Source organism: Limanda limanda, chromosome 3, assembly GCF_963576545.1.
Source record: "Limanda limanda chromosome 3, fLimLim1.1, whole genome shotgun sequence".
In the NCBI taxonomy this organism is placed as follows: Eukaryota; Metazoa; Chordata; class Actinopteri; order Pleuronectiformes; family Pleuronectidae; genus Limanda; species Limanda limanda.
Window position 1 is genome coordinate 31,203,412 of NC_083638.1, and position 18,211 is coordinate 31,221,622.

At 41.4% G+C, this 18,211-nt stretch overlaps 1 protein-coding gene across 1 annotated transcript in view; it reads left to right on the forward strand.

Moving 5' to 3' along the window:
• adamts17 (ADAM metallopeptidase with thrombospondin type 1 motif, 17) overlaps positions 1-18,211 on the forward strand; it is a 147,071-nt gene that overhangs the window by 23,278 nt on the left and 105,582 nt on the right. Inside the window, exons 4-6 of the mRNA XM_061068122.1 lie at positions 13,238-13,413; positions 14,597-14,680; positions 15,100-15,257. Coding sequence (XP_060924105.1) covers positions 13,238-13,413; positions 14,597-14,680; positions 15,100-15,257 — 418 coding nt within the window. The remainder of the gene's footprint in view (positions 1-13,237; positions 13,414-14,596; positions 14,681-15,099; positions 15,258-18,211) is intronic.

Genomic DNA, 18,211 nt, shown 5'->3' on the forward strand with positions numbered 1-18,211 from the left:
GGTTTGGTGTGTGCAGTAAATTGATGAAAACTCAGTGGTAGAGTCCGTCCTTTCCTTTGGCTTAGAGTCTGTCCTTTCCCTGTATTGGATAAAAGAACAAGTTGCAACACATCATTCAAGATCATTGGTGTTAAGTCTCTCACCTTGGTGGGAGAGCTACAGCTAAGGCTCGAGACATCTTACAGTTTCCTTGACATCCTCTCTTTTCTGAATTTGAGCAGGCCCTTAGGCAGAAGATACAGCTTACCAAAGTCTAAGTCCAACAGGTTGAAAAAATAATTTATAACTCAGACCACCAAACTATTCAATTCTTATGTTGACCTAGTTGATTAGACCAGGAACGGGGGCTGCAGGCGTTGGCCTCTCTGGCGACGAGGGGCCCGGGACAGGGGCTGCAGGTTTAAGCCTCTCTGCCGACCTTGGGGTAGGAACTGGAGCAGGGGACGTGAAAACAGGAGCAGGGGATGCCGGTTTAACTTCCGGCCTCGGTACAGGAGGCGCCCTCCACCAGCCTAAGCACTGTGCGCGGGCGCGGAATTAGCGACACGCCCACTGCCTCTTTCAGCACGGTGCAGCAGGTGATAGCGGGAGCGGAAACCGACCGGTCCAGCAGACGCTCAATCACCATTGCTGCCTTTAAACCTGAGGATCAATCAGCTAACAGCTCTCACCTGGGCTCCTTGATTATCTGGTGTAGGTGTAGGTGCTCTCCCAGCTACCTCCACAAGTTGTAATTTAGCAATCTTTCATATGATCTTTCAAACTAATTAAATGGCTCGTATAACTAGAGAATTTATACAGTAAAAACAGTCAAAACATTGACACATTTTTACTATTTTCACTATTTTCCTTTAATCTCCAAACTCAAGATCAGATCATATGTAAAGGGTGACTTTTTCTTCTCGTTATCCAATCAAGTATTGGTTGTGGCTCCCAAATGTGGACTGAAAGCATTCAAAAGTGGAGAGTTTTCCAACAGACTATTCTTCAGCCGACTCTTCAGTATAGTTTAAGAGATGTTTTGACTACATTGTCTGCAAACAATTTCTGTTATGATTGATGTGGTACTTTATGCCTGCACTATACTGGTTTTAATGACACAGTCTGAAACTTAATTTAGTGCAGTATTTGTATTCCATGAATAACCTTTGCCAGAGAAAAAAAAGCTGTAACATTCCCTGTCCTGCTTCACATGCTTTTGAGGAGAGCAAACAGCAACAAACAAGGAAACTAGTTTTGCTGTTTGTCTGTATAAGACCCTAATGTGCCTGGTGAACTACACTGTGTCCAACTCTGCTTGGTGGGTCTGAGTGTGAACTATGCGTGAGAAGGCCATTCCTGCAAAAGACCATTTTTGGACTTATACCATGGCTCGAGGAGAAATGACAAATCACTGTCATACTTCTGTACCAAGCAGAAAGACAACTGCTGTGTCTTATCTGTTTGGAGTTATCATTCTATTAGCTTGTAGACTATTAGTGCCCCTTGCAGACATCCCCCCCCGGTGCAGAGTCATCAACCAGAGAAGCTTGACCCTGAGAACCGAACTGCACCCCCAAAGTTACATAACACCACCCAAGCTGAAGACCACCAGCACTTTTGAAAACCTGTATAAATATTTTTTTTCCATATGCTCATAACTAGGTCATACCAATCACTGAAACATCCTTTTTAGAAGGAAAGAAGAAAAACCTGCAGAGCTGTGAGGGTCGGTCTCTTGCTCCTCTGTTTGTTTTCAGCCATCGTACAAAAGCTGAGCAGGGTTTTTCATTTGTTTTTTTCACACATATTCAAATAGCTTCACATTATACACAGCCATTCTTCTGTAGGGGAAGTGTTCTGTGGATGTTGAATGAAAGATTATACATCAATCCTTCAACCATCCTTCATTGACATAGTTTTTAATGAACTAGCCCTCACTCTGCCGGGGAACCTTGTGGAACCTCTTCAAGAATATCTTGACATTTCCATTGGCATGCCCAACAGTTAATAAGAGGATTGTTCTTAATGTTCTGTAAGTATACATGTCAATCACATTTTATTTAAATAGAACATATTCACAAATGTATAGACCTGGTGGAGGAAAATGTCAGATTTTAAATTCTTTCCTCTACATTTATGTCTGCCTGGACTCTGTTCCATTCCTGTAGTTCTTTTCTGTTTCTTTCTTCAACTCCGGCTCATGTCCAAAGGAATGCACAACATCTCTCTCTCTCAAACTTTTGCCTGGTTTGTTCAGTATAGTTTAATCTAATTCCCTCCACTCTCAGCAGGTCTGCCATAATATGTTTATTTTTTTATCCCACGGACATTCATATTTAACAAAAAGAAGTGGTTGTCGGATGGATTTGTGCTGAAAAGAAACAATCACTTCATGTTTGAGAGCTAGACCAAAAACTGCATGTTTGACTGTTCTCCCATCATTACATTTTATATGTTATATGCTACTATTTACAATTATAATAATTGTATACATTATTCAGAAAATGTGTCTATGTACAAACAAACCTTTTGTTGTAATATTTGGAGAATTAAAATAATAACAATAAAATGAGAAGCACAAAATAAACAAGGTTAAAGATGAAATTGAATGATAGCATTATAATTATAGTATTATTTTCCCAACCTATAGATCTTATGAAAGGGTCATTAACATTTAGCCACGAATATATGACTGCCCTAGTAATTGCCTGGGATTTATGGACATATGACCTTTTTATTGAAGTAACAATGATTTCATTGGTCAATGTAAGACCTTTGGCTGGGGAATTTTCATAAAAATACAACAGGGAAAGCAGAATTCTGAAAGCTTCATGACTCAAATTAAGAGAGCAAAGAAACTCGGTAGATTTCTTTCAAATTTTTTTCGTTTGGATTGCTGTTGTCATAACTCCCTGTGCCTTAACAACACCCATTAATTTAGCCTCCATCCATTCTTCCTGTCAGTGGTTAGGTTGAGCCCTAATCACTAGACATTTAAACAAGAGTCAAGTGACCAGAAGTGTTGGCAAAGATGGGATATCAAGGTAAAGTTTCATTTGTGAATCCTTTGAATTCTTACTGTATGTTTGCTTTCATTATTGAATTTCCCATGAAATATGGTCAGGAATGTGTTACAATTATGAACAATCCTTCTTAACTAATTAAACGCAAATCAATTGTACTGTTCTTTTTCATACTTAAAACGTCTTTCAAACACAAAGTATAGGCTGGAGAAAATGTATAAAGCTCTTGGATAATTACAGAAACAAAAGCTACCTGGAGTCAGTAGTTTGGGTTAGCTGTTCACAAGATTAAACAGTATCGACTAAGATTTAAGATATTCATCAGTCCACAGTTAAATGGCTAAAAATGGAGTTGGTTTAGTTCTGTGACTACCAAGTGGAGGTCTGGCCAAAAATAATTCTAGTGCACATTGTAGAATGATCAGTGAGGCAAGAAAGAACCCTAATGTAATGGCTAAATGCTTAAAGGTGTCACTGGAGCTGGCTAAAATCTCGGATCACAAATTCATTATGCAAATCATGGTGAATTGTTGCATGGAACCTTGTTCCCATGGCAGAACAGCATGGCAGACATATATATCTCGGTTTGGTCAAGTGGCCAGCTCTAGGAGGAGTCCTGTTTTTTTGTAGCCTTTCTCAGATCTGAGCTCTGCAAGCAGCACCTTCGACCGCAGGGCTTGGCTCCGCTCTGATAGGCACTTTGCAGCTGTGAGACCTTGTATAGACAGGAGTGTGCCTTTCCAAATTTTTTCCAATCAGTTGAATTTACCACAGGTAGATGCTTATCAAGGTGTAGAAACGTGATCAAGAAATGTCTGTCTTTCTTGTCTGTCTGTATGTGGCTTGCAGATCTTGAAAACCGTTTGTCGTTTTCACACTTGGTATGTGTAATGTTAACAACTCAAGGAAGTGCAGTGTCAAATGTTGTGTGACCCAGAGTAGAGATCATCATTGATGTCTGTTGAAAGAAGGTGAAAGAAGGGTCCAACAGGATAAAGGCTAAACTGATTGGGGAATTGGGGATCTGAATTATTGGTGAATGGAGATGACTTGTGAAAGAAAGGGTTACAGAATGGGTTTGATGGTGATGTTGACCCAAGTGAAAGCAGGGTTACAACTCTGGAGATGCACTGGTGGAGTAAGCTCTTGAAAACATTGTAGGCAATGTATGTATGGATTTAAACATCTTAACAAAACCTGCATTGCACAGTGATAACCGTGTGAGGCATGGGGTTTGATCTGCAGAATGTGAATTATACTTTCAATAATTTGCCTGGTAAATGGTTTTGTATTTATATAGCGCTTTTCTAGTCTTGATGACCACTCAAAGCTCTTTACAGTACAGTTTTAGACTCATCCATTCATACACACATTCATATAGTGCATCGATGAGCAGCACTTTGTTGTTCTATGAGGCGCAATTCGGGGTTCAGCATCTTGCAGCGGGACACTTTGGCATGCAGATGGGTCAGACTGGGGATCGAACTGCCGACCTTCAGGTTGGAGGATGACCACTCTAGTATTAATTATAACTTAATTAGCCAATCAACTTTTGTTTATCTGAGAAGAATAACAATGGTACTGTAAACCTGTTAGCAGTGTGTGTTTAAAGCAAGATGTGTAGTCATTAAATATTTTTTGTTTCTTCTTCACAAAAGTATCAGTTGTGTAAAGGAGTAGACTCCATCTTTCACTTGCTGCTCTTGACGACTGATCTAAGAGACTTTATAATTATGATTATTTTTGGAGTTGCCTGTTCTGTCATGTCTGCAGTATGTTGGAATTCCTGCTTCATGAGTGGAATCTGAGACAGTGGGAAAAGCCCAAAGGAAGTTAAAGCAGTATTGAAGCCCAAGCATCTGCTTCCCTCATGTCGAAGACCTTGTCAAAAGCACCTTACCTCCACTCCCTGCACTCCTAGGCAGATACTCTTACACTGAGTGGGACGGATGACAAGGGTTTCCCCCCATTTCTTCCGAAAAAAGCCTGCAAAAGGAAATTGACCTTGTTATATAGTTTATATCCAACCATTTATAGAATTTAAATTAAAGCACAACCAAAAGCGAAATTAAATGATGAAAGATTTGATGGTTATATACTCCACCTGTATAGTTATGGGTGCCGCCCCCTGGCCGCCCTGCAAAGCGTTGCCTAGAGGTGCCTGCCAGGGGGCGGCACCATGCATTGCATGGCGCGAAGCCATGCAATGCGCGAAGCCATGCAATGCGCGAAGCCATGCAATCCCCGTCACTTATTATGGGTGCCGCCCCCTGGCCGGCACCCCTAGGCTCCGCCAGGGGCGGCACAATGCATTGCATGGCGCAACGCGCCATGCAATGCATACATATTACTATTCTGTATACTTCTTATTATTCTTACTTCTTCTGCCTAAAAGTTTGGGACGCTTCTCCTCCTACAAATTTTGTCGCACATTCACGAGACCCACAAATAACCCTTCGGAATTACGTCGAATCGTGTGCTATTATTCAAATTTTTAAATCGTCCCCCGGTTCGCACAAAAATCGCGAAAACGCGACCAAAAACGATGAATGGGACTCAAGGTCTCTTTACCAAAAGAGCGAGAGTGTGAAAATGACCTGTTTTAAGCCATCTCGGGAGCACTAAAACTGCTCTCAAATCCCCAAACGGAGGTCCTCAGACATGATTTTTAGATACTTGAGGTGGTGAGAATGTCTCCTTCGCAGTGATGTCACTCTCAAATCACTCGGACATGTGCTTATATGCATGTGTGAAAATCGAGGAATGTTTTCCCGGCACAACCTCTCATCCGAACCCATGTTAAATTTGAAGATTTTTCTGGAAAGATTAAAACTGTAAAATAAAACGTAAATTGCCCTCATGACTTCATTTCTAAGCTCTCGCGAAAAAAAAAAATCTGGTTGTAGTGTGAACCCTTGTGACGCTCAAAATGTTTTCATTTTCCAGATAGGACTTATAGTTTTTGAGTAACAAGTATTTGTTTGAGGACAATGCTAGAGTGTGGAAAAAATCTCCTCTCATTGGATTCAATGTTAATTTGTGGAGGAGATTTAGGAACGATGAGCTACGTTTCTAAACTGCTAGAACGGCCTCATTTTCTGACTTTAATCAATAATATAGATATGTACTTGTTCGGCCAGACCTTGTGATTCTCACGGTGTTTTCATTTCACGGATAGGAGTTATAGATTTTGAATGAGACTATTTTATTCGGACCTGTGCTGTTGTGGTCAAATCTGTCACTCGCTGCCTCACACAGGTGTCTCGTTAGTGAGATAAACACGCTGAGGAGGGAGGGGGGCCAAAAGGGAGACAGTGGATTCTTTATATTAACACTTCACAGGTGTTGGTAAGCATTAGTAGTGGCGTAGTGAGTAGAGCTGAGGGAAATTGAACCAGAGGAGGAGGGTTCAAGTCCCACTGTGGGCAGGACTTATAAAATTATTTTTCTTTGTCTTTCAGGGGGGAACTGTTGAACTCTTTAAATGAACAATGAGACAGTGGATTGTTTTAATCAACACTTCAAAGGTCTTAATCAACATTAGCAGCGGTGCAGTGAGGAGAGCAGAGGGACAGTGACCCAAAGGTCAAGAGGTCAAGTCCTGGTGAGGGCATCGCTTAGACATTAATTTTTCTCTGTCTTTAAATAAACAACTGTCATTGATTTTGAAAGGCAATGTGATTGGTTCTTCATCAGATTCCTGTTTAAGTGTGTATTTATTGATAGTGATAGCGCCACCCAGTGGTCAGTGTGAAAATGCAGTTTGAGCAATCAAACCCAAAAACAGGCCACATGATCAGAGTCAAGGCCTGAACAGATATATGAGTGTGTATGCAGTATTAGTGATAGCGCAACCTACTGGACCAAGTCTCTCTCTCTCTTTTAAACCAGTCAGTCAGTCAGTCAGTCTCTGTGTCACTCTCTCTCTGTGTCTCTCTCTCTCTGTCTTTGTGTCTCTCTCTCTCTGTCTCTGCGTAAATTGCCCTCACGGCTTAATTTCTGAGCTCTCGCGAAAAAAAAAAAATCTGGTTGTAGTGTGAACCCTTGTGATGCTCAAAATGTTTTCATTTTCCAGATAGGACTTATAGTTTTTGAGTAACAAGTGTTTGTTTGATGTCTGCGCTAGAGTATGGGAAAATGTCTCTCCCTTTGAAATCAATGTACACGTTCGGAGGAGATTTATGTAAGGAATCCTAGGTTTCTAAACTGCTAGAACGGCCTCATTTTCTGACTCTGAACAATAATATGGATATGTACTTGTTCGGCCAGACCTTGTGATTCTCACGGTGTTTTCATTTCACGGATAGGAGTTATAGATTTTGATTAAGAGCATTTTGTTTGGGACGTCATCCTGAACTGCAATCTGTCACCCGCTCTCTGTCCCAGCTGCTCTAATCAGCTTGCCACACACGCAGAGGGGAGGGGCTAAGGGTGGAAAGGGTAAAAGGGAGATAGCGAGATGTTTATAGTATCTACTTCACATATGCTGTTTAACAACATATGTGGAGTAGTGGTTAGAACTGAGGATCAGTGAGTCAAAGGTCATGGGTTCAAATCCCACCGTAGATAGACCATTAAGTTATTAATTTCTTTGTCTTTCAGTGGGGGGGGGGGGGGGAGTACTCTTTTAGTAAACAACTTTCAATGATTTTTTAAATACACATTCCTTTATTACTGAGAGCGCCCCCTGGTGGTCAGTTTGAAAATGCAGTTTGAGCAATCAACCCCAAAATCAGGCCACATGATCAGAGTCAAGGCCTGAACAGATCTATGAGTGTGTATTTATTGACATTGATAGCGCCCCCTACTGGTCAGTGTGAAAATGAAGTTTGAGCAATCTGTCCCAAATCGCACACACTTCATCAGATTCTTGACCTGAACAGATATATGAGTGTGTAATTATTTATTTATAGTGGTGCAGTGGGTAGAGCAGAGTGACAGTGACCCAAAGGTCAAGAGGTCAAGTCCCGATGAGGACATTGCTTAGACATTAATTTTTCTCTGTCTTTAAATAAACAACTGTCATCGAATTTGAAAGGCAATGTGATTGGTTCTTCATCAGATTCCTGTTTAAGTGTGTATTTATTGATAGTGATAGCGCCACCCAGTGGTCAGTGTGAAAATGCAGTTTGAGCAATCAAACCCAAAAACAGGCCACATGATCAGAGTCAAGGCCTGAACAGATATATGAGTGTGTATGCAGTATTAGTGATAGCGCCACCTACTGGACCAAGTCTCTCTCTCTCTTTTAAACCAGTCAGTCAGTCAGTCAGTCTCTGTGTCACTCTCTCTCTGTGTCTCTCTCTCTCTGTCTTTGTGTCTCTCTCTCTCTGTCTCTGCGTAAACTGCCCTCACGGCTTAATTTCTGAGCTCTCGCGAAAAAAAAAAAAATCTGGTTGTAGTGTGAACCCTTGTGATGCTCAAAATGTTTTCATTTTCCAGATAGGACTTATAGTTTTTGAGTAACAAGCATTTGTTTGATGTCTGCGCTAGAGTGGGGGAAAATGTCTCTCCCTTTGAAATCAATGTACACGTTCGGAGGAGATTTATGTAAGGAATCCTAGGTTTCTAAACTGCTAGAACGGCCTCATTTTCGGACTCTGAACAATAATATGGATATGTACTTGTTCGGCCAGACCTTGTGATTCTCACGGTGTTTTCATTTCACGGATAGGAATTATAGTTTTCGAATTAGAGCATTTTGTTCGGACCTGTGCTTTTGTCCTCCTGAGGTCTGAGCTCTCCCTCTGGCACGCACACACCTGGGCTAATTAGAGGATGAAAGGGAGACAGTGGATTTCTTATATAAACACCTCACAGGTGAACATCATCACTGTAGGTAGCTCAGTGAGTAAGGCCGGAGGATAGTTACCCACAGGTCAAGGGTTCAAGTCCCAGTGAGGGCAGGACTTGAACATTGTTTTTCTAGAAGGGGACTATTGAACTTTAAATATACAACCCTCAATGATTTGAAAGACAATACGATTGGCTCTTCATCAGATTCCTGTATTAGTATGTATGAAGTGATAGGGATAGCTGGATCCACCTACTGGATCAAGTCTCTCGCTCCCTTTTAAACCTGTCTTTCTGTCTGTCTGTCTGTCTCTCTCTGATACATTTTCTCTTTCTCTCATCTTAAAGCAGCCAGTCTGTCTCTCTTCCCCCAGAAAAAAAAAATTTAGTCTCTAGGTACATTTTCTCTCCCTCTTTCTTACTGGTAAATTTTCTTGGTGCTCAGTGAGTAGGGCAGAGGTATTGAGACCCAGGGGTCAAGGGTTCAAGTCCTGGTGAGGGCAGGACTTAAACATTGTTTTTCAGAAGGGGACTATTGAACTCTTTAAATAGACAACTCTCAATGATTTGAAAGACAATATGATTGGCTCTTCATCAGGTTCCTGTATTAGTGTGTATTTATTAATAGGGATAGCGCCCCCTTAGCCTGACGTTGTCATACTCATTATTCTAGTCAGAATATGAGTCTGAGACCGCTCCATTGGGCTGTGATTATGGGGCGTGTTTCAACAGAACCAGGAAACAAAATGCCTCTTCGCTCAATTGGATAGACCTACAACCAATCAGAGCAACGTAGTATGTGACGTATGTCAAGCGACGCGTAGTTGTTGTCAGTTGTCTGTTTCACAAGTTTATTCACTCTCTAAATAAATCAATGGAAATGCTGCTAATGCCGCTCGTATATCCACCGGAGGCAAAGCCCCCAGGAAGCAGCTGGAGGCCAGGGCTGCTTGTGAGAGCCCCGGCCGCCGGCGGCGTGAAGAAGCCCGCTAGGGATCTCTCTCAGAGCCTCGCTACCGGCCCGGGACTGGCCTGCGACCGGCCCCGGGACCGGGGCTCTGAGAGAGATCCGTCCCTACCAGAAATCCACGGAGCTGCTGATCCGCACGCTGCGTGGCAGAGCTCCGCTGTCATGGCTCTGCAGGAGCGTTTTACAATTCCTTGTTGCTCCAACATTAACAGCGTCCCAACATGTGTCTTTTGTCTCATATGTGCTGAGACCCACTCCCCCACTCTCTTTTTATTTATATGACTGCTTGTGTGGCTGCAGCATCGGGGCCAGCTGATAAATTAAAGTTTTTATGAATCCCCGTAGGAGGACGGCAAAAACATCTGTTCGATCTACAAATGCCTTGATCACGTTCCTCTGTTCCTCTTTCAAAATGAATGCGCTGTCGATGTCTGCTGGAACAGACTTGATGGCAGCATCGACACATCTCAACTCTGCAGGCAGCGCCTGTGGGCAGCGCTCTCTGGTGACATGGTTGATTACGTCACTGTAGATCATCTGTCAATCATCGTATAAAGCCCGCCCTGACGATTTGATTGGTCCGATCAGCTCCTGATTGGCCATAGTTTCTCCCCAACGGAGCGACTCCAGACCGAACTTCCCGAACAACAAATGTTGTGGGCGGGGCTAAGTTCGTCTGGCACCCAGGCTAGCGCCCCCTAGATGTCAGTGTGAAATTGAAGTTTTAGCATCAACCCCAAAATTCTGTCACATGATCAGAGTCATGTCCTGATGAAGTCAAGACTATTACTGCATACACACTAATAGTGATAGTGCCACCTAGTGGTCAGTGGGAAAATTCAGTTTGAGCAATCGGTCCCAAAATCCTGTCACATGATCAGAGCCCTCACCTGAAGAGATATATGAGTAAGTATGCAGTGATAGTGATAGCGCCACCTACTGGATCAAGTCTCTCTCTCTCTCTTTTAAACCAGCCAGACTCTCTCTCTGGCTCTCTCTCTTAAAGCAGCCAGTCTGTCTGTCTGTCTGTCTCTCTCTCTCTCTCTGGGTCTCTCGCTCTCTCGCTCTCTCGCTCTCTGAAACTGGTACATTTTCATTCTCTCTCTCTCTCTCTCTCTCTCTCTCTCTCTCTCTCTCTCTCTCTCTCTCTCTCTGGTACATTTTCTCTGTCTCTCTAACTGGTACATTTTCTCTCCCTCTTTCTGACTGGTACATTTTCTCTCCCTCTTTCTAACTGGTACATTTTCTTCCCTTTCTGGGTCTGTGTCTCTTCCCCCAGAAAAAAAAAAAAAAGTCACTTTCCGACCCGGCCGCAGAAGGCACCCATTCCAAATTTCTCGGCAGGAGGAATTTGCTTCTAGTTAAACTGTTGGTACTGCATTTCACCATCTGCATGTGAACAAATCAAACCTGTGAACAGGCTGTTGGAGGCAGAAATAAATGGACACACCCAGTATATTAGATTCACACAAGCAACCTGAGCCAGCAGCACATCACATCTGCTTTAGTAATCTGGTTGCTGTGAGTTCATATAAAAGCATCAAAAGCAGTCAGATTTCTAATCTTATTGTGGAACCATGGCTTGCTTATGCTCAAAGATGATAACTGCATATTTTTGATGCTGTTCACGATTTGGCTTCTGGTACTACTTTTTTGAAGACATATGTCCTAGACGATGTACCAATAGTAAAAACATAAACTTTTAGGTCAAGTGGATTTAATTACCACTGAGCCGTATGACAATAACAATACATAGGTTGTCACACAGCAAGAAAATAACTAGGTCCTCTGAATCATTGGGGTTATCAGTGTAATGAAGGTTAACAGTGTCTTAATGTTGAAAGAGCAAACTTCTTCTTTTTTTTAGTGTGGTATTTCGGACATTGATTTTTGCTTTGTGATTAGCGCCAGAAAACAACAATAATAACTTCAGGCCTGAGTAGCAGCAGGAGCAACCCAGTCATTGTATGAGGCAATAGTCTCTCACAAAGGTCTGAAAAGGCAGATTTACTGTTCCCCTGAAGTTCTGGAGTGTATGTTACAGCTCAAAGTGCTGTGTTATTTGTCTCTGTGTGACTCAAACACATCCTCTCATCTTTCTTATTACATGGTTTCTCCTCCCAACATAAGAGTAGCTCTGCTGGGAAAGCCTTTTTTTAGCTGAGGTTGGATATGTGTAACATCTGTTGGACCACTACCTGTCAGCTGAATGTTCAATCAATCATTCAATAAAAATGTAAAGCCTGTATTCACAAATCACAACTGGTCTCATAGGGCTTAACTAGGTGCAACATGTTTTGAACTTAACCCTCAACAATAGTAAAGAAAAACTACCCTAAAATCTTTTTTTGAAACCTTAGAGAGAGTTAAATGTGAGCGATCCCTCTCCTAGGATGGACAGAAGTGCAATAGATGACACGTTTCTGTAAGCTGTCACTTCCAAGCATGATTTCTCTGTTGGGTTACTTCATTACAAAGTTTTCATATGATCGCTCTACTCCTGAGCCAAGCAATCAAGGACACTCTATACGCCTTCGAACCCACCAACCCCGCTCTTCACCACCACCCTCCACATTGATCTCGACACCAAGCTGATATGTTGCTGAGCTAGCAGCTTGTTAGCTACCACAGGCTAACCACAACAAACGACACTGAAGAAACACTGCAGCTTGGAGAGATGCAAGGAAGAGAACGTTAATCCTACATTGGCCGACTGTCCTGCTAAAACTTGAACAAACATGAGGATCGTGTAACCTACCGTTCAGAAACATCCTGTTGTAACAAACTGTAAATATATGGCTGGTCTTCTATAGCTGCAAATATAACAATGTGACTTTCAGCTTTGTTTACAGCCAGAGATTGTAAATCTGCCAGAATGAGACCGGTGATAGTCCTGGTCGCGTGTCACTCAAAGTGCAGTCAGCCAATCAGAGGAGGGGCTCAAGAGGCAGGCGAAAACAGTCTGTTCTGTCTGCAGCTCCAGAGAGAGGCAGTAGAGAGGACATGGAAATACACATGGAAGCAGTTTTTTGGCTTTAAACCACAGATATATCATCTAAGGGTACCAATACCTCAACCTAAATCCCAGAGAGGTGTAAAATATGGGCCATTTGAACCTGAATGTCCTCTGATATCTTCCAATGCGGTGCATTCCGAGACCATCAGAAATGCCGCTAGCTTAGCCACTTCTGGTGGACTTTAAGGCTTAAAACACGGTGTAAATTACCTTGTTTCGAGTTGAATATGAATGTCGGGACACTTGGATGACACTACACGAGCAGTATGGAGGCATGTTATGGGTTTTTCTGTTACTTTTTTGTCTGAAAATCTGAAATCTTCAGTTTAATTGAACTGACTCAGATTCTCATAGATGAATGACTGACAAAGACTCAGCAGAGTCCCAGTGTTTCTTTTCCCTCTTGTGTAGAGTTTCTAACGTTGCTCTTCCTCTCTGTTATTGTTTTTGTAGCAGTAAAGAAAAAGGAGAAGAGATCAAAAGTAGATGAGGATGGTCGCGGGAAGAGAAACGCCATTCGCCTGCATGAAGCATACACTGTGGAGACGGTAGTGGTGGCAGACTCGGACATGGTGCAGTACCATGGTGCTGAGGCAGCGCAGAGGTTCCTGCTGACTGTCATGAACATGGTAAGAAGCCTTGATACAAATAGAGCCCTCTGACTCACCTGCCATCTGTTTTATTCGTGAAAGACAAATCAAGAGGCTAAGAACAAAAAATTGTTTTAGTATAGTTTCTCTGCTTACCTTTGATTGAGATTATATAGTTAAAAGAGGACACTGCCCTTTTAAAAAGATACACCCATGATTTATTATCTTACAATAAGATAAAACGTTTGATCATATCCGTGAAACCACTAGTTTTAAGGTAAGTTACTTTGATCATAGAGTTCCTAAAAAGATAAACCTGATCTGACGCAGATGATCAAACACTTAAATGGTAAATGGTCTGTATTTATATAGAGCTTTTCCAGTTTTGATGACCGCTCTTAAGTCTTCACAGTGCAGTTTTACATTCACACACAGGCAAACAGTGCATTTCTCTAACTTAACTTTTTAGCATGCAGAATAGGGAAGACTGGGATCAAACTGGTAAGAGGGTAACTGTTCTACCCCCTGAGCCACAGCCGTCCTCTGAATGCAGTCAGAATCACACATAAGGGATATCCAGGTTTGTCATGTTCTGCTGAAACTTATTATCCCAAATGTAAAAGTTCTCAGTCTTGGGTGCTGGGTGCTCAGTGCTATTGATGGAGATGATCTACAAGTACAGCTCTGTGTTATCACTTATGCAGTCATCAACCTCAACAGATTTGACCAGTTTACTGTATATACCTGCTTAGTACTCAGAACAGCACAGGGGAGTCTTCTCACCTTTGGCTAAGGCTCTTGAGGCCAGAGCAGGGGCGGCTGTGGCTGAGGGTGGTCGTCCTCCAACCTGAAGGTCGGCGGTTCAATCCCCACTCTGAACCATCTGCATACCGAAGTGTACTTGGGCAAGATGCTGAACCCTGAATGGCCCCCCATAGAATAACTAAGTGCTGCAAATAGATAAACTGTATGAATGTGTGTATGAATGGGTGAATGTGAAACTGTACTAGGAGAACAGTGAGAAAGCTGAAATCTATCAGTTTGTGTGTGTCAGCAGACCATTTCTTCAAAACTGCAACTCATAATTATTTCTATTACGGATTCTGCAAAATGTTGGAAACTTGTCCAAATAGTCCATCTGAGTATTTTTACCTTGACAGTGAGTAGCGTGTTTGTCATCCTAATGGTGAATTCCGTAAAAGTGTTTTTCCGTCTCTTTCAGGTCTACAACATGTTCCACCACCAGAGTCTAGGAGTGAGGGTCAACATTCGAGTCACCAAGTTGGTGTTGCTTCACAACCGCCCAGTAAGCCTGACTTTTTAACCCTGATTGACCCCTCCTTAAAAGCTCTTTTTACCTTCAACAACCTGACTGTCAGCAGATGCATGCACATGTGTGTGTGTGGAATCTTATTCATGCCCCTCGGGAAATGTATCCCTTTATTGCTTTGTCCTTGTGGATTGACGTAAATGAAGACTTTGTGCAAATGAAATATTCTAAATAATTTACCACTTAACTATGACTACAATTATTTTCATCAGTTTTTCCAGCAGTGTCCATGATAATGTATTTAAACACTGTGGTCCCCAAGCAAGTTTTGAAATAAGTTTGAGTGTTAAATATTGGGCCCAGTATGTAGAAGAGAACTCTGTAAATGTTTTTTGGCATGTATTTTACAAATTTTTTGATTTTATACACTCTTTTTCTTTTTATCTCCCCCTCAGGAAAAGCTACATGTGGGCCATCATGGAGAAAGGTCTCTGCAGAGCTTCTGCCATTGGCAGTATCAAGAGTTCGGAGGGCCACGCTACCTGGGCACCAACCATGTTCCTGGTGGAAGGGATGATATCCCACCAGTGGATACAGCTGTGCTGGTCACCAGGTATGTAATATTAATAAATGATAATGAATGACGCAAGTATCTAATGTGACCTCAGCTGTTGGAACATCTACAGTATTGCAGAGGATCCGGAAGTGTGTTATTCCATTTAGGTTTTGAAAAGATAAATAGTCTAAATCAGTATTTTGATTTACCCCGTGTTGAAATAGTAGTTTCGTCTCAGAAGAGTACGGTTTCTCAGAAAAAGCAGTTTATGCAAAAGCATGACTGTATTAAACAGCACACAGCAGCAGATCTCTCATTAGTTTCCTTCTGTGCACTCAACGTTCTTTTGGGCCAGAGCAGACCATAGATTCTACTCATAGCCCAAATGTGTCACTATTCTACAAAGGGTCCAGTGTTCATTCAAGAAAGGGAAAGTTGAATTCAGTTGTTACTTTGTGTTACTCTCAAATTAATTTGAACTTGGACAGAGCGATTTTAAACCCACAAGGTATTATGTAATAACCTCTTTATCATCCAGCTGTGTAGGATCACTTTCCCTGTCTAGTCCTTGTCATGCACATGCATGCTTGTTAAACACCTGTAAAAAACCTGATACCCGCAGAAATGGCCAAGAAATGTTCTATCTCCGGGAGGAATCTAGCTGGGGAAATTAGGTTTCTCTTATCCCCGGCCCTTCCTATGGAAACTAGTTTCATAATGTTAATTTATGTATTATTAATGAAATAAACTAACCACACTTGTATGCATAGATGCAAAGGAAATTTGGTTTACTTTTTTCCTGGTTCCTTTCCCCTGTGCATGATTGATTTTTGTTGTTATGCACATGTTGAAACTTAGATGCTTGCAAGTTTCTGAAGTGTAAGAATAAACTGACAACATACACACCTTTTAATTTTTATTGACTAATACTACCACTGAGTGACAGCTATTTTCTCAGCATATTGTCCTAAAATGCCGTTCTGTGCTGTCACAATCTTTTTTAATTTTGTGTTGATTTTACTTGGGAAGTAAATGAGGGAGCTGGGGTAAAAGGAATCCTTTGGTTTAAATGAGGACTCATGTCCATTGATAGATTCTGTCTTGTCTTCTTCTACGAGGGCATGTATACAGTGGCCTTTTGTTCTTGAGGTGGTTTGTTACAAACCTGATCTGCCCTCCCATCTCTGCCCCCCTGCCCCCACTCCCTCTGTTATGAGGCTTTCTCTGTGAGGACGGAAGCAATAAGGAGCAGCATCTGCTGGAAGGGCATTAGAGGGATTCTGCCAACAGCAGTCAGGATGAGAGCGAGGCAGCATGCAGGCAAATTAGAGCATGTTGCTCTCAGGTTTCCCGTTGAGGTGTGTGTGTTGCTTTAATCTCACATAGCTTGTGGAAGGCCTATGTGGATGATATCCAGGCAGTACATCTCTTACTGCTTATTAACAATCTCTTAGGAGGAAAAAAGATATTTGATATTTATGTCTGGATGATTTCATGTCACTTGCATAATATGTTTAGGCACCAGATTATAAAAGTTAAGAACCGTCTGCTACATTAATGGCCTTTGTTTCATGACAGATTGGTAATTTAGAAAGAATCATAGGAGATAAATTCTTTCACATTTTTACATTTTAGAAGAGAGCAATCTAGTAGAAGCCCTGTGTTACTGGTGGACACACAAACCAGTAGATAGTCTCTTGAAATGTTGAACTGGTCCTTTAGGTTTTCCACCAATGTACCATAACACCTGAAGCTACAACCATAATGAAAATCTACCTAGCCTGTCCCAGCTCACACCACAACACACCTAGCAGATAATCCTAATATATAAGTGAATATCATTGGGTGGAATACATCTCTTTTTCATGACATCATTTCATCCTTCAACTATACTTTTGATTCAACCTTTTTCTTTCCTTACACTGTCTCACTTATGCAAATCTTCTGCTCTGCATGTTCCACATGCAGCCGAAGCGCTTTATGTGTTTTTTAAAGAACACTGGGGCAAACCATTCAGTTTTCCCCCAAAAGGTCACTTTTTCTTTTTGCTGTCAAACTTTAAATGTTAAAAAGTGTGTTGTTCAATCTCAGTGTAGCATGATATGACATCACATCCAATGCCACTATACTGTGGTAAAGCTGTGTGCAAGCTGAACTGAGTGGGACAATGCTGGAAATAAGTTCTCTTTTTTTCAGTTTAACAGTAATTCTATTGATATTTTTGTATTTTTGTCTACTACAAAACAAATTTTATCAAATGCTGCCGGTTAAACTCACTTAAAGTTGACACGGCATGCATTGTGCGTACTTATGAAAAGGCATGTTTTTACCCCCACATTACATGACGTTTTTTCTCACCTGAAAATAGTTTCTTGAAAACTAGAACTTGAAAATAGTTGTATGGTAATGCTTTCTGAAGACTGAAGCTCTCTTTTCCTGTTTCTCGTTAAAACCCTGCCTGGTGAATTTAGTACAAGCTGGAGTCGATCAATGGATTTTTTCGATAACCTGAATAAAGTGCATTACAGTATTCCAGGCAATAAATTATAAATGCATGAGTAAACTTTTTGGTACTTCCAGGGTGAGGTATGGTCTTACTCTTTCAAAGTTTCTTAAATCATAAAAAGCAATCATTGTGACATTGTTAAGGTGTGGATTAGAAGTGTAACACCCAGGTTCTTTACTTTTGATTTGTTGTGATGCGCCAGACTTCGAAGTTTGCTAATAATCTTTTGTCTCTAATCATCAGTACACATTACAAGAATTTCTGTTTTATCTTCATTTAATTTGAGAATATTGTTGCTCATTCGTTTTTCCATGCATCAGAGTCATCTGGTGCTACAGATATATATATTTTCGTATCATCAGCATAACAATGATAGTTCACATATTAATCAGTAATGATTTTTCCCAGTGGTAAAATATATAAGAAAATAATAAAGGAGTATGTAACCCAGTGGAATGCCAAAAAGGTTATCATGCTTTGGTGAAACATGGTAACCGAGGTTAAT